Source organism: Bufo bufo, chromosome 3 (genome assembly GCF_905171765.1).
Source record: "Bufo bufo chromosome 3, aBufBuf1.1, whole genome shotgun sequence".
NCBI lineage: Eukaryota > Metazoa > Chordata > Amphibia > Anura > Bufonidae > Bufo > Bufo bufo.
Window position 1 is genome coordinate 624668072 of NC_053391.1, and position 25745 is coordinate 624693816.

Consider the following 25745-nt stretch of genomic DNA (forward strand, 5'->3'; position numbering starts at 1 on the left):
AACCCCTTTAAAGATGGAATCTGATTGGTTGCTATTTGCAAACAGGCCCGTTTTCCTTTATACCAGTTTTGATAAATCTCCCCCAAGTCCATGTGGACTAAGAGGTGGAGTAAATGCAGACACCACTGGCCTGGGGCTCAGTTGGATATCATTCCCCCATCTGATCACATTTTAGCAATGAAATTACTTATTCGTCTGTATGAAATGACCGCACACAAAAAAAAAAATATATATAAATCTAAGCAAACACTTTAAAGGGGCTGTTTAGTCTTATGCACAAATAAATCACTGCATAATTAACTATATGCATTGCCCCTTACCACTTTCAAGATTTCTGCTTTCTGTCAGTGAATGGAAATCATATTTGAAAGCAGAGTCTGAAAACCTATCCTGGTCTTGTCCTTCTTCCACAGCTAAGGGTTTGTTACAGTGTATGACTAAGTTTCACCATGTAGTCCTTGAACAGACCACAGCAGCAGGCTAAAAAGCTGGAAGGGTAAGGCCCCAAGCGGCGGAAATTTATGGCGCAGATCTTGCCGCCGGGCTGGGTTTTCAGTCTCTGAATGTAAGCAATGAAAAAGTCTGTTCTTTGACAGGAAGCAGATGTCCTGGATACAATAAGAAATGAACACCCAAAGTATATAATATACAGTGATGACTTTTCATTATACAAAGAAAGCACTTTATTGACATGAGATTTGACATCCCCTTTAACGTCACGTCTAGCATGAATTGGACTAATGACATGTGTATTAAACTTTTATACACGCATGCGTCAGAGTTAAAAAACGTAATACTGCCGAGTAAAAGGCACACAACATACAATGAGGGGGTAATGAAAAATAATAAAAAAGGAAACTTACATCAGATATACTAACCTTAGAACCCTGGACATGAAAAAGACACACAGACAACAGACCACAACAGTACAAGAAAAAGAAAAGCATTAAAATCCAAATGAAAAATCAAAGTGAAAACAACGTAAATCTACTGCATTATCTAATACTAAACACATCAGCCAGTAAATAAATTAATCAAATAATATAAATGGCTAATGTTCTAATAACATTTTGAAAATAATAATAAATAGAAATCAGCAAATCACTTGAAATAAATCTAAGAAGATTTCAATATTAATATATACTGAATATAAACTTAACTAAAGCATCAGCAGCAATTAAAATGAATTCTATTCTCTCAAGGGCCACTAGATGGCGACATTGTACTTACAGTTGGTGATGTGGCTGCAGACAACAAAGGCAGTATCCCTCCGCAGGCGATGATGATGTTATCTACCATTTGGGAGATCAGGTGGATGGTGTTGTGAACAAAGATAATGTTTTCGTTGCTATTGACAAAGTCCATGACAGATTTTGTGGAATGGCTGTGGAAGAAAGGATTGTCATGAGATGGTACATCTGGAAAAAGCAATCTGCATAAATATTCTGCTGGTGCGTTAGGGATATGCAAAGGGTTTCCAGTGCAAACTTCATAAGAGCTGAAAACGGAAAATGTGCAACATATTCTTTATGGTTAAAGACACATGCACCAGAAAAAAACCGTAATGAGCACAAGCAGTGGGCGCTCTCAGGATCATAATAATATTGGAGAGATCCTCATATAAGCTGTAACCATAATGAGGGACGCAACAGCAAGAAAACATCAAGTGCACAGGTAGGAGTTAAAATAAAAATGGGGGCACACACAGTAACCAATCAGATCGCATGCGCAGACTGGAAGGATAGATTCGGCATTGCGGTATTTTGAATGTCTGATCCGGCACTAATACATTCCTATAAGAAAAAAATGCTGGATCCGGCATTCAGGCAAGTCTTCAGTTTTTTTGGCCGGAGATAAAACTGTAGCATGCTGCTGTATTATCTCCATCCTGAACCGTCAAAAAGACTGAACTGAAGACATCCTGATGCTCTCCATTCAGAATGCATGGGGATAAAACTGATCAGTTATTTTCCGGTATTGGACGGAACTCTATGCCGGAAAAGAAAAACGCTAGTGTGAAAGTATCCTAAGTTAACTTCCTACATTGTGTTAGGAACACACCCCACAGTTGGAGAATGCTTGCCCCCAGATTATTTTTCTTCAAGGGCATGTTCACACCACTATTGCGTTTTGTGGAAAAGCCTGGTGTGGAACCCATGTCAGAAATCTGAGGCCGATCCTGAGATTTCTGCTGCAGATTTGGAGCCTGAACAACATGGGCCTGCGGGTGAATTCACTCGATTCAATGGAGCTAATCTGCTTGTGGTTGTTTCCCATACTTCACAATACTGTTTTTCCCTGACGTGTGCTGTCCGCATATACTATGGACAGGACATATACCCCCTGATTTGAATGCGTCTGTTTACACATCAGTATATTTTACAGTGAAAAAAAACCCGGAGACATGCGCTACTTTTGTCTGTGATGCGGACCAAACACGCCCATTACAGTCTATGGGTCAGTGAAAAAACACAGACACAACACGGAGGGCATTCATGGTTGGTCCGTTTTGCAATGACCACTAATAGGAGATGCTCTGGAAATTAATTTTCAGCTGAGCAGTGTCCGTGGAATACGCATGACACACAGACCAAACACGGACATCTTCACGGATGAAACATGGACTGATTTTTCAAGGACGTCAAACAGACATGGAAATGTTGAGGCCTTAGTCAAAAATCAGATCTGCAGCGGTTTCCCAATGAGAACAGCGGGGCATGTACAGGACATGGATTTTGGAGTGGAGTTCATATAAATCATTCTCATAGAAAAAGACCTAAAAAGCTATTACTATTTGTTTTAATGTCATTTATAGTGTTTCTAACAAAAAAAAAAATATATATTTTTATCAATATTTAGTCCATGGGTTCCTCTTAATGGAGGCATTCTCTGAAGAGCATCAGTCTCCTTCACCCTCTGGCAGCTGAGAATATAATCCCTTCTTACTTCCCCTGCAGAAGAAGTCTTCTCAGCCATACTGCCATGCTACTGCAGGGCTCTGCTCCTTTCCCGACAATAGAGGATTACTATGCAGAGACCTGGCTGTGGGGAGAGCGACTAAACATGCCTCTGCACCAGCACTCAGCTCATTAGGTGGACGTGCATATTGCTATATGCTTTGAACACCAGGGTGACTCCATACTAGGTAAGTAAATGTCAAAACTCTTCACTGGATTGTTTGCTTCATTTTATGTGATCTGTACAATGAATATGATAGGTATAAATATGCGTGGAGCATGCCCCATGGCAGAGCTCTGTGTACCAGCCTGGTGATTGATAGGGCAAACAATTATTACCTTCTCCAAACATGGACGTCCGTCTCTAACGCAAACAGCAGATCTGTTAATAATCGTTGATGCATGGGGGACCATTTGAACTCAGGAATACGGAACATCGTAGTTCGTGGACCAGGGCTGAACTGCCGCCGCTGCTCCTCAGTCATCGGCATGCCACGGAACCCCAAATCCACGCGCAAGTCTCGCTCATGTTGACTGATGATTCGGCCCTGAATGGCCTAAGACAAAAGAAAAATAAGACAGTGAGAAAAGAAACAAGAAGAAACCTTGTGCATACAGCGGCAAGGAACGTTCGTATCTGCTGGGAACTGTGGGGGACATTTATTAAAGCTTATATGCCACCACCCTAGCATAAAAAAAGTTGCAAATTAGGTGCAAATGATATTTGCAACTTTTTGAGCTTCTCGACACTTTTGAATAGCGGCAAGAAAAAGGGCGGGGACTAATGGTGGGGGGTGCAACTTGTCAGAGCCCACCAGATTTACTATAATTTGCGCCAGAAACTGCAAAGAAGCCAGGTAACTTTGAAGTAGAACTTTAAAGAAAATCTGTTTTTTTTGTACCCGATTTGACAATTACAACAAGCGCTCATGCACACGACCGTTGCCTGTGCAGTCCGCAAATTGCAGATACCAGTCGTGTGCATTCCGCGTTTTGCGGAACGGAACTTCCTGCCATCTAAAGACCAGTCCTATATTGTCCGTAATACAGACAATAATTGGACATGCTCTATTTTTTATTTTTCGAAACAGCCATGCGGACAAACGGAAAAGGAATGCACACGGTGTATATCCCATATTTTATGTGGACCCATTAAAGTAAATGGATCCGCATATGGGCTGCAAAAAAACAGAATGGAAAACAAATAAGTCTGTGCGCATGAGCCCTAACAGTCATGTTGGGAGAGGAAGCTGCTAATATCCACTTATGATGTGACCAGAGGTTCCCATCATGGAGAATAGGATGTCTACAAATCTTCACCAGCAGTGTTTCCAGCATATACAGTAAGTTAGTGGAGGCTAAAATACAGGTCCCCATGTTACCCTTATAGGAAATCTTGACCAATAAATAATGAAGCTCAGATTTTTTTGGTCCTAAATGGAGAACCTTGTCCATAAATAATGTGACGGTTCGCAGAGGCTGGTTCTCTGACGTCTTCTATAGCAGCCAGGGCAGAAGACTTGTCATGAGGACGTAATACAAGGTCTCCTAATCATTTATATGGACACCTTACAATACTGGAGACAGAATATACACTGAATTGGTTTATAACATTCAGGATACGGCACACATTATGATGCCATCTCCGAAGCCTGGTCAGTGTGAAAACTGCAATTTAACAAGTTTTTTCCTGTTTAAGTCCATAAAAAAATATAGTAAAAAAATGTCATTCAATATGGATGGATCCATCCGAGCTCACTTTGTGCGAGTGTTTCCCATTTGAGGCCATTGCTGAGATACATACAAATGTGCAGGGCTGGATTAAGCCATATTCACATAAGAACGAAGGCGCTGCTCTAGACAGAAGAACCATTGTTCACAAAAATTCAGAAGGAGCCACAAAGCCCAGTGTCCCCTTCATTGGAATAAATTTCTGGGGGGCACTGTTTAGGCCCACGCACTGCCGGAAGATGCGCCTAATTTATTATGAGGCCTAAACCTCATCATAAATGTGGTGCATCCTCTGGCAGCTCATAGGATATCAAGACATTGCACCCCAGACCCATTCACTTGAAAGGGACTGAACAGCGCATAGGCCATGTGACTGATGAACGTGATGTCACTGGCCTAGGATGAGGCCATGGGGCTCACTGGAGGGCCACCATCTCTTCAAACAGCAGATCAGCACGGATGCCGGGAGTCAGACCTCCACTGATCAAATATTGATCACCTACCCTGTGGACAGGCCCATCAAAATTAAACTCCCGGAAAACCCCTTTAAATACGTCAGAGCTTTAGATGCGGAATACATTTCAGAAGATTTTCCAGGCCTATGTCCCAAAGAAAAAGAAAAAGTTACCAATGGATACCAATGGAAAGTTAGGGACAATCTCGATGGCCAATTCTCCTTGGGCAGTATGGCGGCTCAGTGGTTAGCACTGGTGCCTTGGAGTGCTGGGGCTCTGGGTTTGAATCCGCCCAAAGACGACATCTGCAATGAGCTGAGATGTTCTCCAGGTATTTGTCTGGGAAACTGGTGAAGAGGAACAAAGGGCTCCGGACTCCTGATCATCACTGACTGATGGACAAACGACTTGAATGATATAAAACACGGACAACATCGTCTTTTTACCACCTGACTATTCTGAGCTCTGGGTTCTTGCGGCTCGGCAGGGTAAACTGATTTCTAGATTTTAAGGTCAAGGGTTTCACACCGGAAACTGGGATTTGGAAAAAAGAAATGTTAATATCCGTTTCATTAGGAGTAATACGCAAGCCAGAAACATAGGCGCTATAAAAATGTGAAGTTAACATGCAAGCTTGTTGCAGCTGAGCATGCATGTTTATACCAGTGACTCGGAGAGGCTTGCATGTAAATGAATGTAAGAACAGCTATAAACCTGGATTCTTTATCAAACTAGGGCAACTTTGTGGTAACACAAACTTTTAGGCTACAGTCACACGACCGTATGTATTTTGCGGTCCGCAAAAAATATGGATGACATCGATGTGACATCCATGTTGCATCCTTTTTTTGTTTGTTTGTTTTTTTTGCAGGCCCATTGTAACAATTCCTATCCTTATCCACAAAATGGACAAAAGTAGGACATGTTTTATCTTTTTTGTGGAGACGCGGAACGAACATACGGATGCGGACATCACACGGTGTGCTGTCCGCATCTTTTGCGGACCCATTGAAATTAATGGGTCCGCTTCCGATCCGCAAAAATACAGCTGTGTGAATGGGGCCTTATCCAGAGTTAGATTTCATTATAAACAACATAACTGAGGTAATTTTCATCTACTGGGCTTGCATCACCCTTGCTGTAGAAATAATGTACTGCTGGAAATGTCTTATTCCCTTGCCTGACTTCTCCCCAACCCCCAGTCACTGGGCTTTCCTTTTTAACTAATTACTTATTTTCTTTAGCTGATAATTTTAATAAACATGGACGCTCTGGGGCCGTCCTCTCAGTCATCTCCTCAGCTGCTCTCTGACTGAAAATGAAACCAACTCCACAGCGACATGTAGCTCCTCCCCCTTAGCCTCAATCTGAACCACCAATCAGGTGTTAGACCCGGCACCTGTGTCTTCCCGGCTCCTCTAGTAGTGATGGACGACTCTTTTCAGTCATCCTGATCATTAGGCTCAGCTCACCAAAAAGAACTGGCTCTTATGGCTGTTAAATGGCTCTTCTTTTAGTAGAATTTACGGCTTTTATTATTCTGAGAAATTTGGCAGTATTTTTTATTGGCATGCTATATATTGTGCCATATAACAAATACAAAAGAAATAATGTGAAAACAGAAGCATTAAAAGGGTATTCCCACCTCAGACTTTGGGGCATATCTCTCCAGGATATGCCCCCAATGTCGGATAGGTGTGGGTCCCACTTCTGGGACCTGCAGCTATCCTTTGAGGGAAACCCACAAAGTCCCTGAAGGCCCACCGCATATACACACTCGCCCTCTATTCATTCCTATGGGAGCGCCGAAAATTTGCTATTTCTTGGCAGTCCCATTGAAATGAATAGGAAGCTCGCAGTGCAAGTGCAGCCACAGCTCCATTCACTTCTATAGGGCTGACAGAAATAGCTGAGCCAGCGCTCCACTCTAAGGATAGGTGCGGATCCCAGAGGTCGGACCTGCAGCTATCAGACATTGGGGTATATCCTAGTGAGGTGAGACAACACCTATAATCCTCACGAGACTAGTAGGGCTGGGCCACTGATGCCTCCCCGAAACACTACCTGTCCTTCTCATTTATGCCCTGCAGACTGCCACTCACTGTGCCTGACCTCTGCCCTGTCTGTTTTCGGCTCACTCTCGCTTCGGACCCAGCTCCCATCATTCAGGTAAAAGGGTCGGCTCTTTGTACCAAATCAGTTGCAAACGACCCATCACTATTCTGTACAGTACCACAGCCAGATATAAGGACTCTCAAGAATGGACAGCTCTCAGAAAAAGCTCCTCCATCTATAAGGCACCCCCCAGTGCCAGGTACATAACAGAGGCTGTCCTGCACAGTGGTCTCTCCCTATTCTTCAGGCTGCTACGGCCTGAGACCGCCATCTCTGCCCATCCCCGGGCATTGGCTATGAAGAAATTATCAGCATGTCAGTATAGTAACCTCTCCTATAGGAGTACTACTACATAACACTCCATCCTACCTCCAAGTAAAGAACCAAAATGTTCAACAGTATTCTGCATAAATCACCAAATACATCAATATTCATTAAAGGGAGCCTGACACCCACTTCACGTTTTAAACGGTTTATAAATCTGTGTGGGACACAAGTACATGACGCTGATGTTATCTTTATTTGTGAGTCTCCAAAACGCCCCAAATCAAGTTTTAAAGATATGCAAATGAGCCATTGCAAGTGCCCAGGGGCGGCACGTTTGCTTTAAGTTCCCAGGCCGCGCCCCCCAACCCCCCTCAGACCTTACGCCTAACTATGCTTGTGACATCATTCTTTTTCTGCAACCGAAATCCGGCGCCTGCGCAGTACACTGCCCGTTTTCGGCTCACTGTTCCGTCGCCGGAACTGCCTGCCGGATCCGGCAAAACGTATGCCAACTGAAGGCCTAGGACTGATCAGGATCCTGATCAGTCCGAAAAATGAATTCAAATGCCGAATCCAGAAAAACGGATCCGGTATTTTTTTTACCTTTTTGTTCAGTCTGCGCATGTATTTTGAATGCCGAATACGGCACTAATACATTCCTATGGAAAAAAATGCCGGCATTCAGGCAAGTCTTGTTTTTTGGGCCGGAGATAAAACCGTAGCATGCTGTGGTTTTATCTTTTGCCTGATCAGTCAAAAAGACTGAACTGAATACGTCCTGAACGGATTGCTCTCCATTCAGAATGCATTGGGGTATGCCTGATCAGTTCTTTTCTGGTGTAGAGCCCCTAGGACGGAACTCTATGCCGGAAAAGAAGTGTGAAAGTACCCTATGTAACCTCCAGGCCTGGAGGTGATGCGAGCAGGTACCAGATTTAGGCTGCAGAAAAAGCCAGACACAGGACACTCAGGACAAGGGGGTGGGACATGGCTGACCTGCTGTAATGTGAGATAAAATAGGCCAAAAGAAGATGATGAAGAGAAGTTCTGAGACATTTTTTCTTTAGTGCATTTTCATGTGTTTAGTGTTCCCTTATCAGCAGGTGTGTAACATCTGTGTAATCTTCTGTGATGAACCTGAGATCTCCACGGTCCTGCTGGAATAGACCATGCCTTGGAGGATTCATTGTATTGCCAATGAATAGGTCTGTAAACAATAATCATGTCTTCGCCTGTGGCAGTGTGTAATAACATAACTAAACACGGGGCCCCACGGTCTACCGTGTGATGAACTGTGCTGGATATTCCAGGTTGTCTTATCAGGTTAGGAATAATCTGACTGGAAACCGTGTTATTGAACATAGAAGAAGTGATTCAATCTAAAAGGAGAATATCGGCTGCTAGCAGAGGAATAAATACCCTAAACACAATCCGGATATATCTTTAGATACTTCCAGCAATAGATAGCCTTGATCCATATTATTCATGGAGATTAACTGAATGACACGCTGAGCAAATAAAAAGAGCAGCAGCGTGTGAAATTATTTGCTTACATTATGCACTAGTGTATGCAAAGAGCTTGACATGAATATGTGCTCACAGCCTTAGAAGCATCCACCGGAAGAACGCATGGCGAAATATTTTAATATGGTTATCGGGACAGAATAAGATTGTGCATGAGAAGATTAATGTGAACCCCCACCACGATATTGTTGACGCACATTCAGAACAGTGGAGGTATTCATTAAATCATATAATTTCTCCTCACCAGGAATTATGCGTACCACATGCAATATAACTAGGTCAAGATGTAGAAATCAATAACATTAAGGGGAACATCCGATTCTTCAAAATTGATGGCCAACCTTACAACATAGCATCTATATTAGATTGGAGGGGGTCTGATTCTCAGCACCCCTGTGGAACAGCCGTTTGACTGGTCCCACTGTGCTGTACACGGTAATACAGCTTAGTCCTTTTCACTTCATGGGACGGAGCTGTAACACCTGGCACAACCATGCCCAGAAACCAAAGAAGTGTATGAAGTACCCGTCAAAAAGTTGCGCCCATCAATTTTAAAGAAGCCGAAACCTCAATTTAAATAACACACCTGTGTTGTAGTTGTAGTAGTCTGTATCTTCTTGATCTCCTTCCCAAGGTCCCGACCATCATCAGACCTCTCAGTATCAGACACGGTACTGCCAGCATCCATATTGACTATGGATTTGTTACCAGAAGACTCGGTTTCTAAGTTTGCAGTGGTCATTTGAGTATAGTCTAGACTTTTTGATGATGAAGCCAACTCTCGATCAGAAATGCTGCCTAAGCTATCAGCGGTAGTATGGATTTTAAAATCTTTGTCCCCAATTACAGCTGATGCACAAGTGAGGTCAACACTGCTTGTCATGTGGGCCAGCAAACCAAGGTCATCATTGACACCAAGATGAACGTGGGTATCCTGGACGTTACCGATGGTTATATGGTTACCGCTAGTCAGTTCGGGCAACAGTTTGTCCTCTGAATGTGTCATTTTATCAAAAAGAAATGAGGTATTGTTAGAAGTGGTTTGGTCTTTCTCGTCAGCTAGGGTGATCAAAGGGCCATCTTTTTCTTCAGTTTCCTTAATAATACCAACACTGTCATGAACGTTGTTTTGGAGCTTTTCAACAGCCGCACTGTAGACGTTATCCAGTAGAGACTCTACTTCAACAAGGGCACCATTTTCTCCGGTAACAAGCGTCTCAGGAGACAGATCCAAGTCGTCAAGTTTGACCTCAGTAGCCTCAACCTTCTCAGCTTTGATGTCCACCAATAGGTCATGAACCTCTACCCGAACACCACCAGCTGGCCTATCAGTGTTGGAAATGGTATCATCCGAAATTTTAGTGGCTATAAGAAGATCTCTAGTATCTGAATTGACGGGATAATCAGTCTCACTTTCTGGACTTTGACTTTGGGAAAGGTCATCAATTTCTCTAATTTCTAATCCACCCTTGGCGGCTACTGCTTGAGAAGAAAGTCCAGATATGGTGCTGACATTTCCTTTCTTGCCCTTCTTGATGTTCTCCTCTTCCTGTCTCTGATACTCTTCGTACATTTTAGCCAAGTACTCCTTATGCGCCTCATAGGTGACCTTAAAGAGAAAATAATGAGTGTTAACGTGCACTGAATTGTATAACAAGTCTATACTATAATGAACCTATCTGACATCTACATATACAGTGCTGTCTTGGCACAGCAACAAACTATATAGCATCTAGGTGGTCATCATGCTTGAAGGGATGTCCAGGATGTTGATATTGATGGCCTATCCTCAGGTAAGTGGTTCTGGAAAGTCCTGGACCATAGATTGTTCTACACACAGTGGGATAAATATACTAAGACTGGTGTGTCAGACTGTGGCAAATTTTTTAAGAGGTGAAAGCCTTTTAATAAATTTGTCCCATTTCCAGGCATTTACTAATGCTTTTACGCCACTATTTGTGACATTTAGAAAAGTGGTGAGAAAGAGGTGGGGCTTAGTGGTAGGGGAGGGGCTTAGCATAGCCCACCACATGTACTATAAAGGCGCCAGAAACTGGCGTAAGTTATAGCTCAAGTCTATGCCAGACCTGGATAGCGTAGACCCGAGATTCTGTTACACGGAGCGCCAGATATGCGACTAATTTATTAAGGTGCATATTACTCCAGCGAGATTGAGACTGGAGTATGGGAGCACCAGTCTTGATAAAATGTCCCTCGCTTTGTGCCAGGCTTTCAAATCTACACAAACTAGGAGTTTTGGATTTCTGGTGTAAATGACAGTAAATCCAACAGGCTATCAGGGGCCAAGCCCCCTACCGCTACGCCACACTCACTATTTTTAAAAAGTTGCGAGTAGGGATGAGCGAATCGACGTCGGATGAAACATCCGAAGTCCATTTTGATAAAACTTTGTTTCAATACTGTACGGAGCTCCGTACAGTATTAGAATGTATTGGCAGCTCAGATGAACCGAAGTTATTACTTTGCGAAGTTACGCGATACTTCGCGTAATAACTTCATAAACTGAACCTTACCAGAGTTCAGAAAATTATTTTTTACTGCAGAAATCAATTTATGAAGTTATTACGCGAAGTCTCGCGAGACTTCGTGTAGTAATATCTTCGGCTCATCAGAGTCAATTCATCATAATACTGTACGGAGCACTCGCTCCGAACAGTATTGAAACTAGGTTTTATGCGAATCAACTTCGGATGTTTGATGCAAGAGCTGGCTCGTCTATTTCCGTCAGCCCCATAGAAGTGAATGGAGCAGTGGCAGCATTTGCGCGGTGCGATTCCCATTTATTTTGGTACTAGCATAAGAATGACTGGAGGGCGTCCACCCATGCGCGTTGCGTCCTATGGCACTTTGTTGGCTCCGTTCTAAGTATAGGTGCGGGTCACAGAGGGGAAACCTGCACCTATCAGACACTGGGAGCATATACTAGCGATATGCCCCAAATGTCCGAGATGGGAATACCTTTTTAAAGAGCAGCTATGTCCACTTCTGACATGTCCGTACACTAAATTATTGTATTCCCTATAATATAAGAATTCTTTGCCATCTTTTTTGGAGCTCTACACAACGTCATTCCACCATAAGAAAAATGTCCTCCCTTATTCAAGAGTTGTGTCCCTACATAGTCTGACACTGGCAACAATGATTGAACAATGGTAATCATTTACTAGCTGACAGGACCCCTTTTAGGCATCAGATACAGATAGTTTTCATACGCATGCTGTTTTTTTTTCTTTTCTTGCTCCCATCATTAGAAAGTGCTTTCCTCATTAAAAAAAAGTATAGAACCTGTGCTGGGATTTGCAGATCCGAGAAAAAAAAAAAAATTGGAAATGCACATGGCCCCATACAGATTTATAATGGCTATTCCAAATGTGTAAATTCATAACATAAAAGAATGAAAGATAATTAAAGAGATAAGAAATTAACATTTAACTTAAAGTCTAAAAAGAAAAAAGGACTAAAAAAAGGAGAGCTAAAGCACAATAATTTCTTAAATAAAAATAGACATCTCATTTCATTTATTCTACTTCTTACAGCGATTCATCCCAGGCTACATTTAAAGAGATCAAACTGCAAAAAAAAGCAATTACGGTAATTTTCTTGGCATTCTTTTTGGAAACACAGAGGAGCCCTGGAGCGCCTACATCGTGCCTAAAGTGGCTTCATAGACTAAGTATAGATAATTACAAGAGGCGAGCTGTTTGGAAACTCTTGTCCGAAATATTCTGCCATTATGCACTTCATATTAATTGCTTCCTGCCCTCGTCATAGAATATTTTTCATGTCCCGTTTCATTTGCAGGGCAGGGATAAACAAATTAAAGTCATTATCTCCGCAATTACACAAGGAACAAAGAAGGGGCTACTGAAGGCAAAGCTAGATGATGGCGAAAGCTCCTCACATGGGAACGTTCGCCCAGGACAGGACCTGATGCTTTAAATATGAATCGCTGTAGACGCGATTACACACGTAGCCATGGTGAAGGCTCATCAAAGAAGAATTTAATGTGAAGACATGTACAAGCAATCACAACACATCCTTCTGCCTGTCAGTCACCGCTCTCCCAGCCTTCACTGCACATGCAAATAAGACTTCAAAGCAATAATCAAGCAAGTTTATATCAGATCTACAGTTCGCATTTTACTTTGCAGATCTTAACTATAACTGTTTATTCCTCAGCAGTGAATACTTTTATCTTTTTCCCACAGAAACACATTCTTTGCTTGAAAATCGCATAAAAGTAATGTGTGAAAAAATTAAATATGATACAGCAGATTTAAGTTACAAAAATAAGATTAAGGCCTCATGCACACGACCGTTGTGCCGTTCTCTGTTTTTTTTCGCGGACCCATTGACTTTCAATGGGTCCGTGGAAAAATCTGAAAATGCACCGTTTTGCAGCCGCATTTTTTTGACGGACAACGGTTCACGGACCCATTCAAGTCAATGGGTCCGTGAAAGAACACTGATGCACACAAGATTGGCATCCGTGATCCGTGGCCGTAGGTTACTTTCATACAGACGGATCCGAAGATCCGTCTGCATAAAAGCTTTTTCAGAGATGAGTTTTCATATCAAAACTCATATCCGACAGTATATTCTAACACAGAGGTGTTCCCATAGTGATGGGGACGCTTCTAGTTAGAATATACTACGAACTGTGTACATGACTGCCCCCTGCTGCCTGGCAGCACCCGATCTCTTACAGGGGGCTGTGATCCGCACAATTAACCCCTCAGGTGCTGCACCTGAGGGGTTAATTGTGCATATCATAGCCCCCTATAAGAGATCAGGGGCTGCCAGGCAGCAGGGGGCAGACCCCTCTCCCTCCCCAGTTTTAATTTCATTGGTGGCCAGTGTGGCCCCCCCCCCTCCCTCCCTCTATTGTATTATTTTCATTGGTGGCACAGTGTGCGGCCTCCCCTTACTTAGCAATATTAGAAGCATCATACTTACCTGCTGCGCTGTCTGTGACCGGCCGGGAGCTCCTCCTACTGGTAAGTGACAGATCATTAAACAATGTGCCGCACAGACCTATCACTTACCAGTAGGAGGAGCTCCCGGCCGGTCACAGACAGCGCAGCAGGTAAGTATGATGCTTCTAATATTGCTAAGTAACCATGGCAACCAGGACTGCAGTAGCGTCCTGGTTGCCATGGTTACCGATCGGAGCCCCAGCGATTAAACTGGGACTCCGATCGGAACTCTCCGCTGCCACCAATGATCAGGGGGGGGGGGAGAGGGGAGGCCACACACTGTGCCACCAATGAAAATAATACAATAGAGGGAGGGAGGGGGGGCCGCACACTGTGCCACCAATGAAAATAATACAATAGAGGGAGGGAGGGGGGGCCGCACACTGTGCCACCAATGAAAATAATACAATAGAGGGAGGGAGGGGGGGGGGCCGCACACTGTGCCACCAATGAAAATAATACAATAGAGGGAGGGGGGGCCGGGGGGGCCGCACACTGTGCCACCAATGAAATTAATACAATAGAGGGAGGGAGGGGGGGGCCGAGGGGGTCTGCCCCCTGCTGCCTGGCAGCCCCTGATCTCTTACAGGGGACTATGATACACACAATTAACCCCCCTCAGGTGCAGCACCTGAGGGGTTAATTGTGCGGATCACAGCCCCCTGTAAGAGATCGGGTGCTGCCAGGCAGCAGGGGGCAGTCATGTACACAGTTCTTAGTATATTCTAACTTGAAGCGTCCACATCACCATGGGAACGCCTCTGTTTTAGAATATACTGTCGGATCTGAGTTTCACGATCTAACTCATATCCGACAGTATATTCTAACATAGAGGCGTTCCCATGGTGATGGGGACGCTTCAAGTTAAAATATACCATCGGATTGGAGAAAACTCTGATCCGATGGTATATTAACTCCTGACTTTACATTGAAAGTCAATGGGAGACGGATCCGTTTGCAATTGCACCATATTGTGTCAACGTCAAACGGATCCGTCCACATTGACTTGCATTGTAAGTCAGGACGGATCCGTTTGGCTCCGCACGGCCAGGCGGACACCAAAAATCAAGGAAGGCCCACGGACGAAAAAACGGTCACGGATCAACGGAACCCCGTTTTGCGGACCGTGAAAAAATACTGTTGTGTGCATGAGGCCTAACACACAGGAACGCATGTAAATGCACAAATTATCTATCTATCCAACATCCCTCTCTCTCTCTATCCAACATCCCTGTCTCTCTCTATCCAACCGCAGTGCAGACTGGGGATCCTAGGGCCCACCAAAGGAAATTATTCTTGAGGCCCAACTGCTATATCATCCATAAAGTTTAATGGGTTTTGAATCAAAGAAATAGACCCTAGCGACAAGTGGTCGGCACTAAAGACAGCCAAATGGGTTCTTTTCTCTTGGATCTTGGGCCCATTATGGTATCAGAACCTGGCCTGGAACCACCAGAAGATTCTTCTGTTACTCTGGGCCAGTCTGACCCTATATATATATATATATATATATATATATTCATATAGTGTATGAATATGTACATACAACCGCTACCACCCCATACAGACATAATACTGCCATTTCCATCCTCTATGACAAGTTGTACAAGTCAACGCATGTAATGTACTCAACCTCTAATTGAGCAAATGCTTTAGACCAGTGATGGCGAACCTTTTAGAGGCCAAGTACCCAAACTGCAAACCAAAACCCACTTATTTATTGTAAAGTGCCAACATGGCAATTTAACCAGAACAGTACAGTCCAATATAGTATAACTTCCATGTACTTTATCATTTAGCTATTAAAGCCTGCCTACATTCAGTGCGCTGCCTGTGCTGTGCATAGTGCGCCCTGCGCTGATGAATGGCAGGAAAAGTCTAAGGCATATTAGTACACCATAGACTTTTTCCAGGGTGCGGGTGCCCACAGAGAAGGCTTTGCGTGCCGCCTCTGGCACCCGTGCCATAGGTTCGCCACCACTGCTCTATATAATGTTATAATAGCGACACCTATAGGTAACCCTTAAAAGCATAGGTATTGGATGGTGCAGGGGGGCACACCACAGCTTTGGCACAACCATTTAGTGAGTGGGCATGCTCCTTGTCATTACTCCAAAGATACATACATGGTCAAAGACATTACAGATTTCGCAGATCAATGATCCTGTTGTTTCCACCAAGATAGGTGGTGCTGGCAGTGTCTGGCAGCCGCTTATCTCCCCCTACACAACGCAATACGTCTCTATCTATGGGGAGCTATGACATTTAGCTTTTTCAGCTCTCATCCTCTTCCTCCTATTGATCTGCATAAGCGTATTCAATGATATCACACCCTTTTTGGCTTATAAAGCAATTACACACGATTATTAATTACCCATATTGTCATGTAGTGGAAGATGAATTATCTACACGTCTAGTATTTCAGGCCTAGCCATAAGACTAAGCGACGGGCACTCCTCACAGTGCCACATACAGACGAGAGCAGCTGAACTCAAGAGTCCACAAGGTGGCACCAGATAAATATGTATAAGAGCTTGAGGTGAATTTGAGGGACTCCTGAAGGCAAGCCATACCTTGGAATGAGCTATGGAGAGCGTGTCCACCCAGACTCTCCAGCCCCCCCATTCATATTTGATGGCGTGGTACAGCAGTATCCGAAAAATGTTGTACACCATCTCCGTGATCTTCTGCTCCTCAGAGGTTTTGGGATTTATGTATCCGAGAGAAAACATCCAGTCCTGCCACACTGAGCATTGTAGGAGGCACCTGGAATAAAGAGGTATATATAAAGGGGGGCACATACATATATTAAAAAGAATTAACAGAACTGTTATATTTTGGCCTATTTTAATCATGCCTCTCATAGGTTGGATTCAGATGGCTGTTCCAATTTCGGTCTAAAAAACAGGTAGGTATCTGTATGCCATCCAAGTGCATAGATTTAAATCAATTGAATGAGTCTTGGATGTAACATGGATAAGAGTGGTAAATGCTGCAGACGTGTGAATTGCACCATTGGCTTTAAAGGGCATCTGTCAGCAGATTTGTCCCTATGACACTGGCTGACCTGTTACATGTGCACTTGGCAGCTGAAGACATCTGTGTTGTTCCCATGTTCATATGTGTCCGCACTGCTGAGAAAAATGATGTTTTATTATATGCAAATGAGCCTGTAGGAGCAATGGGGTGTGGCCTTTACTCGTTGAGATTCAGCTCTCTCTGCAACTGCTGCGCCCTCTGCACTTTGATTGACTTTAGGAGAAGTCAGGGCCAGGCATGATCACATTTTCACTGCCTGGCCCGGTCAATGAAAGTACAGAGGGTGCAGCAACTGCAGAGAGAGCCGCGTCTCTAAGAGTAAAGGCAACGCCCCCATTGCTCCTAGAGGCTCATTTGCATATATTAAAACTAAAAAGAAAATCCTCAGCAATGCGGACACATATGAACATGGGACCAACACAGATGTCTTCAGCTGCCAAGTGCACATGCGACAGGTCAGCCAGTTTCAGAGGTACAAATCTGCTAACAGATGGCCTTTAATGAATCCTTGTGCTCTGAGGTCTGGATAGCACACAGACAGAAATTACCTGTCTGAATCAGGCCTTATAGAAAGCCAGTACATGGGCAGGGTGTATGTTCTCATGCTGGAATCACATGCCTTCTCCCCCAGGTCCCTATCCATACAGCTACAAAGCACAACAGTCCACTGGTTTATTCAGCTTGATTTTTGAATGGTGGCTCACAATCTTTCATATGCAATACTTCCCCGACAACAATCATTGGAAGACAATACTCTAAGTGTTGCCAGACCAAGTTTCCTGGTTATAGCTGCACACAGCATAACATAAAAGAAGACTTCTGTCTCATACCTTAAAATGAACAACAATACTACTGGTAAATAGAAGCCATTACCGTAGAATATTATTCCATTGATTTCAATGTCTGTTGAGAGCAATTTCTATTACTAACAATTTCACTTCATTTTTACAGAGGCCGCAGTAAGTGTAAAAGTAAATGTGCCTGAGGAACTGTAATTTCTTGATAGAGTCATCCCTCTGATGCTAAGGCTGCCAGTAGAGATCTTCCATTAAGACCACAAAATGAGAGGACTTCTTAGGTATTTCTAATAAAATTTAGGGACTCGGCATCGATCATCAATATCACATTGGTGGGAGTCCGACACCTCACACCCCCAGTGATCAGCTGTTTTTGGCAGCTGCTGACTTTGGAAACTATACAGTGTATAGTGGACATGCCAGGGCATTGCAACTCAGCCCCTATTTAAAGGGGTTCTCCGGGAATTAAAAAAATGAAAATATTTAAATATTAATTCATTACAAATATATTACCATTAGTTATAATGTCTTGTTTTGTCCGGGGAGCAATCATTAGGAAAAATAAAATGCCCGCCATCCTACTAGTCCACACAAAACCTGTCCTAATTACACAGGAGGACAAGTTGAAGAGCTGCACTATCTTCCTGTCTTACTTGTCTGGGATTATAATCCTGAATACAGTTTAATATGATCTTCAGATGAATCTCTATAGGAATGGAGTTCATTAGGAGACATGAAGTACAGAGAGGATAGTGGGGGTGTAGATAATCAGCAACAGCACTTGTATGTAGTCTCCGTTACCACAGTCTGCCCTGTCTGTCCTCTCTGTACTTCATGTCTCCTCATGAACTCCATTCCTAAAGAGATTCAGCTGAAGATCTTATCAACTGCATTAAGGATTATAAACCCTGACAAGTAAGAGGAGAATGAGGCAGCTCTTTACTTCAGTGTTGTGAAGTAACTTGTCCTGCTGTGTGATTAGGACAGGTTTTGTGTGAACTAATAGGACGGCGGCCATTTTATTTCTCCTAATGATTGCTCCCCAGACAAAATGAACCATTATAGCTAACGAAATGCATTTGGGAATATATTTATACTAAAGTAATATTTAAGTATTTTCATTTTCTTAATTCCCGGAGAACCCCTTTAAGTAAATGGGGTATGAGCTGCAGTATGCCGGTGCCAGAAATTACAGAGTGGATGGAGCCTTTAGTACTCTGCCAATTTACGGTACCAAAAGCTTCCCAACACATCTGATTGGTGGGGATGTTGGTGTCGACTCCCTACCCTCTGATACTGATGAGCTTTTCTCAGGATAGGTCATCAATAGGTCATCATCGAAAACCCCTTTAAGGATGTCTACTTTCAGGAGAAAATTGGACAACCTTTGGAATCAGCTAGCAATTAAGAACTTGTAAGTACTTACCTGGCAGGTCCCACATTGCCACTCCAATTCTCCGGGCCAGGCTGCAGTTACTGGGCTGCAGTGATGATGTCATGTCAACCAGATGTCACCTCTGAAGCCAATCACTGGCCTCAGCAGTGCACAGTACAGGCCGCAGTGGTCACATGTGGTCATCGTCACGTCTTTGCTGCAGGCGAGTAAACAGACCAAGGCCAGAAGAACTGAAGTGGCGGCACAGACTCTGCCAGGTAAGTACTTACCAGTTCCTTATTGCAGGCTGATCCTGAGATCTCACCAAACCAGACAACCTGTTTAACAGCCCAGACCATTTCCTGAGAGAGAGCCCAGTATATATGGGCAACAAGAGGACACTAGAGCTATAAATGACATGCTATACTGGGGGCCTGCTGCAGCCTCAATATATCAGATATCCTGACTGTCCTGTCTGCTTGTATTCTTCATTAAGTAAAAATCTGCTTAGAACTCTGCATTCTGCCAACCCTCTGTTATTCCTACTGGAAAATTATGCATAGATTGAGAAAAGGAATGCTGACACGCAGTTGTCAATCAGACTTGTCTTGACGCACCCTGAACCTGCATAATGAATACAGGCTATGTAGAGATGCATCCTATTGACAAGGAGTATGGTAACACAGAGTTGACATTTGCAGGTGTAATAACAGTTCTTTAGTTAAAATGTTCCAGGATTATTTAAAGGGATATACAAGTATTCAGGACCTCTTTATTGCAGACACTGCTGATGTTCATTAGGAACTGCCATGAAACATATAGGTGAATGTACTAAGGGTAACAGAAGATTATAAAGCAAAGGAGAAGACAAGTGGAATCAGGAAGAGTAGAAAACAAACCCACCTCCGATTCTCACGACTGTTGCTAAAAAGCTTTATCATGTCGGAGAGGAACAGGCGTCTTACTTCCATCAGCTCAGAGCTTGGAGTAGAGTTCTTAAGCAGAGTGGCGACCACCTTCAGAATCACTAAGAATAAAAATCACAGTTATACTTTTAAACATCTTCAAGATTGTTCTACAAAAGTGTTTGCCTTAACCAGATAAAAAGAGAAAGTGGAATGACCCAAACTAGGGTCTGAAGTAGGGGCCCCATGATTACTCAAATCAACAGAGTTTCACACTAGCGTTTTCATTTCCCCTGGTAAAGACCTTTATCTATCAGGCTACTTTCACACTAGCGTTTTCAAGTCCGCTATTGAGATCTGTCATAGGATCTCAATAGCGGAAGAAAACACTTCAGTTTTGTCCCTATTCATTGTCAATGGGGACAAAACTGAACGAAACGGAGTGCACCAAAATGCATTCCGTTCCGTTTGGTTGCGTCCTCATCGCGGACAGAATAACGCTGCAAGCAGCGTTTTTCTGTCCGCGATGTGGTGGGGTGCAAGACGGATCCATCCTGACATACCATCTAAGTCAATGGGGATTGATCAGTTTTCTCTGACACAATAGAAAACGGATCCGTCCCCCATTGACTTTCAATCGTGTTCATGACGGATCCGTCATGGCTATATAAGACATAATACAACCGGATACGTTCATGACGGATGCATGCGGTTGTATTATGGTAACAGAAGCGTTTTTGCAGATCCATGACAGATCCGCAAAAAACGCTAATGTGAAAGTAGCCTAACCTACATGACACAAAAAAAATCCTCGATGCTAATTTTCGGCATTAAGGATTTGTTTGTACCATGTGACCACGGAGTGAGAGTGAAGTGCTAGCCATTACTCACCACTCCCGCCGGCATAAGCATGCACTATGACCTAATGCTGTGTGACATCAGGTCCCAGTGCATCGCATGAAGAGGATGGTGGAAGAGCTGTGGAGTGTCAGCGGTGCCCCTAGCAGGAAAGGTAAGAATTTGATTTCACTAGCGCTGGGGACAGATGGCACCGGTGGTAGCCGATGGCACTGGGGAGAGCCGATGGCCTTGTGGTTCGCCCGGTGGTCGTTTCGCGGCGAACTTTACATATGGAGATGTCCGCCAGTGCCATATTCTTTTACATTGTGAAGAACTTTGACCCATGACACATCCATCAGGTGGGACAGGACAGCCAATTGATCTGGCCGTCATTTTACATTCAGTCTTTTGCCAGTGTAAGGAGAGGTTGCTGTATGGAGCAGGGACAGGCTGTTAGGGACACCAAATGCCAGCTAATAGGGCCACAAAAGTCCTTATAAGGACTGGTATAGGTGTGCTATCGACAGGTGTGACTTACTGAGGGGTGTAATATACTTATAATATACTTTCTAACATCGAAAGTATATTATAGTGCATTTGTATTGTGCAGCAGTTGTGTGCGGTTCTGCTGCGATACCGCAGCTACACAGAGTACCAAACGCTACTGATGTGATATACCAGTCGCCCCCCAAAAAAACTGATTGAAGCAGGGGTGTGATATACTAATAATATACTTTCTATATAGTGCATTTGGGTAGTACAGAATTTTTTTGCGGTTTTGCTGCGTTACCTCAGCTACAGATAGAGACAAACGACATTGGAACAACGTACTCTGGTGGCCTAAAATAGCCTTTTTCTAGGCTCCAACAGGACACATTTCAGAGAATTTCCCTTTTAAGACGCATAAAAATGGCCCCTGATTAAGATACATATTTTTTGTGGGAATTTTTGTCATTGATCCCCCTCTGGTATATCACTGTCCATGTGGTGGGACTATTTGTGCACTTCTAGTAAGTATTTGGTGGCTGCAAATATGAGCTGAAGGTTTTTCAGGATCGCCTGCCATTAAAGTAAATGGGGCCGGTCGCGAACTTGCGGTTCTCGAACATTTGATCACGTTCGTGAACGGTCTCCGCCGATGTTCGTCCATCACTACCGGGGAAAGCCGATGGCACCGGGAGGAACTGATGGCATAGAAGTGGGCGATGTCGCTGAGGACTGATGGCATGGCCGGCTGATAAGTTTTTATTTTTTTTATAGTCACAGTTAATAAATCAAGCTTAAATCAGCTCAACCATGCTCACTTCCCACACACTTTTCAAGACTAGAATGATGAAAAAAAGCTAAATGTTACAACATTTTGGAGCAGAGAAGCAAAGAAAGTGGACAAGCCCTATTTTACGACATTCCAAAGCAAGAATTTTAGAGCACAGGGCATGATCTTTGTAACAAGGCAGCGCTCCTCTGATAAGTATACTTAAGAAGTCCCATCTCTTTCTTTCTACTAAAACGAAGCTACACTTTAATAAGGAGACAGATCATGAAATTAAGACTTGTGCACGTTCGATAACACAGCCTGGTGAGCACAAGATTCTGGATGAGCTCTGTCTGCTGGCAGAAAATTCATGAAGGCAATGGTAGGAGATGACACACAGGTTAGTTTTACAACATAGTAACCTGGTGAGATGGACATGTCACGTTCTAACAGACAAAACAAATGTACGGTAAGTAGAATCAGGTCATATCTACATTCACCGCTTCTTACTTGGATTCTGAATCTTTACAGTTGAGTCTGGCTCTGGGTGAGGTTTGTGGACAACTTGAGTGCAAACCTGCTCCGTCAAGATCTGCAGGGAATAAGAATTGCATTTAGTCATTACAACTTCTATTCAGATTTTCCTTATTAACATCATATTAGTATACATTTAGAATGAGATGAGAATGTGGCCATCATCAAGTATCACCTCTTGGTGACAGATCAGTGACTACTATACATGCCTCTATGACTCACTCAAAGCCATTCTGCTCAGTTGACAGACTGTGAGGTGGCACATTATTGGAATGAGATGAGCAGGATCGTCATTGCCCTCATCTAGGCTTTTCTGACCAAGCTGTTAGGAGGTGGTAAGAGCTTGGTTACATGAGGGAATGCACACATGGTGAACAGGCTCCAAACAGCTCTGAAGACCACCAGTAGAGAGGATAATTTGATCCTCTGACAAGCACGAGCAGCTCCCACACTTTCACTCCCAGGACTCTAACATCTTAGTGATATGTGCAGCCACATGTATTGCCTCTCATGGTAGGGCTTCCAACTGGCATTGTCAAGCAGGATAATGCTCACCCACAGGGGTTTCCCAGGAATGTCTTCACCAGATTGCAATACTTCCTTAGCCTGCCTAGTCAGCAGATTTATCACCAATTAAGCATTTATGGAACCAGATGGGGCGCAAGCTTAGGGAACCTACAAGTGTGCAGGATCTACACGCAAGCTGCAACCTCTGACTAAGGCCTCAGTCCCAGTTATGCCAGTTTTCTCTGCTCTGCACTAATGAGGGGCAATCAACCCGAAAACAGCTGTCTGCAGATGAGGTACTGGCTTAGCTATTTTCCAAATTATGCCTCAAGGCCTTTTTAAAAGGTTGAGCACTGACTTATAGGATATCTTACATCAGGTGGCATTAGTGGCTCAGCTTTCTCTTCTTTTTGGAGAGAGAGCTAATCTGCATGACTCAGATTGGTCGATTAAGGCTCATCCCACATTCCATTTTTATTTATTTTTTATGTCCATGATCTGCCAGTATTTTGGCATGCTAAGGCCAGACTGAAATGAGTGAGAAACGAGTTACAGTATGTGGGTAGGTGGAATTTACCGTTCTGACAGAATCGCACGGTATGCTGTGTGTCCCTGCCAGATATCTATCTACAGAATTACACCGATGGCATTATGTCAGAACAATGCAGTAGATTCAAGGTGTCGCATGGAAACAAAGTATTATAAATAATTATAATGCTGTGCGATCCCGTCAGAATTGGAAAGAGTGGAGTATGCCGAGTGAGGTGTCTGGAGTAATTTTTGCCTGGTCCATCAGCGGCCATCTTATGGACAGGTCTCCTGTCTGTACAGCATAGAAGGCCATATTAGTGTCATATTGTCATCTTACATACACATTGGTCAAAAGTAGCCAGAAAGTGGCCCATCCCCTTAATGCCTTTCTAGTAAAGATTGGAGGAATCCATGTGGATGAGACATGAAGTCAAACACTGTGGTCTAAACGACAGCTGTCTGGAAGATCCAAGAACGGAGGTGCTTGTGAATTATTAGTAGCCATCATGAATTTTCATTGGCCATTGCGATTATTCACTGCAAATACAAGAACTTGTCTTCACAGGTTTTAATCAACACCGTTTAGTAAGGGCAAAACTAAGCATTAGTGTCTCCACTGTACATATTCTGACACTGAATGAAATAGGCATTAAACGCTGCCGCTAATTTCCTAACACATATGCCTTGGAGAAGAGAAAGGAAAAAAATCTGTTGAGTTTTAAAGGTCATGTGCATCACATTGTGTAAATGCAATACTTAGAGCTACTGTCTCAAATAGCTGAAGACAAGGAGTACAGCATCATGGAGGAGCTTAGACGAGTCACATTTAACCTTACAACAAATACAGTACATCTCTGCAGTGCTGAGAAATAGAACATTTGTCTCGGAGATGAATTTCCTATACTGTAATGACCATTATTATGGCCCGCAGTAAAACAGATGAGTTTTGGTTTATATGCCCGGACCATGCAATTCACTTGTGGTACAGTTTCTGGGTATAAATCCTAAATGTGGCAGTAATAACAGAAACCTTTAGGCTTCTCTCCTTTGGATGTGAATGCAGCATTTAAACTAAAGGGATTGTCCAGGGTTAAAAAAAAAAAAAAAAAAAAAAATGGCTGCTTCCTTCCAAAAACATTCAGCCCCAATGACTTCAGTGCACAAATACCAAAAACAACCCATGGACAGGTGTGGTGGTGGTGGTGTGTTTCACAACCCCTAATGGAGAAGCATGTCCTGATGTGATTTGGGAGCTTCCACTCCTTTGCTATGATGAGTATCTTTAAGGTGCAAGTCATTTTCTTCACAAAGACCTGTATTGTGCGGGCCCACGGTCATTTCATGCCTACCAAACTTCAATCTACGGCATTTTCTCGACACCCACTGTCTCTTCTGCATCAGCCAAGTCAATCCACATACCGAGCTCTATTTATCCATCTAGACCTTCCACCACCTGCTGCCCTCTCTTTACCTATCTACAAAGTGTACCTAAGAATGTATGACCTTTTCAAAGTAGGATATTTTGTTTAACGGTTATGGACACCTTTAGAGACTATGGGGCACACTTATTAAGACCGAGGTTTTAGACACCAGTCTTAATAAAGCCCCATAGCTGACGCAGGCCTCTCCATAACTTCAGCGCATCCAGCGCCAGTTCTAGATGCAAGACAGATTCTGAGCCGGGCAAAGTCGCAGAATGCGGTTCTGCGCCTGAATACTTTTTATTTTTTTTATGATTTAGATGATTTTGTAATAGGTATTATTTAAAATAAATAAACATTTTATATTTATATATATATATATATATATATTTTAGCTTTTGTATAATAAAGGGGTTGTGCAGCCAGTACATACTGATGAGCTAGGATAGTTCATCAATATCTGATCGGTGGTGGTCCATTTCCAGACACCCCCAC

At 43.3% G+C, this 25745-nt stretch overlaps 1 protein-coding gene across 10 annotated transcripts in view; it reads right to left on the reverse strand.

Moving 5' to 3' along the window:
• The window catches only part of NBEA (neurobeachin), a 630876-nt gene that overhangs the window by 364152 nt on the left and 240979 nt on the right, over positions 1-25745 (reverse strand). For 4 of the 10 annotated variants that reach the window (XM_040426126.1, XM_040426122.1, XM_040426121.1 and 1 more), the window contains 7 exons: positions 22768-22849; positions 20161-20284; positions 16620-16812; positions 9636-10658; positions 3297-3514; positions 1231-1384; positions 864-887 (listed from right to left, as the gene is read on the reverse strand). In XM_040426126.1, the coding sequence (XP_040282060.1) occupies positions 864-887; positions 1231-1384; positions 3297-3514; positions 9636-10658; positions 16620-16812; positions 20161-20284; positions 22768-22849 (1818 nt within the window). The remainder of the gene's footprint in view (positions 1-863; positions 888-1230; positions 1385-3296; positions 3515-9635; positions 10659-16619; positions 16813-20160; positions 20285-22767; positions 22850-25745) is intronic. The other 6 variants (XM_040426127.1, XM_040426123.1, XM_040426119.1 and 3 more) reach the window with 2 other exon arrangements.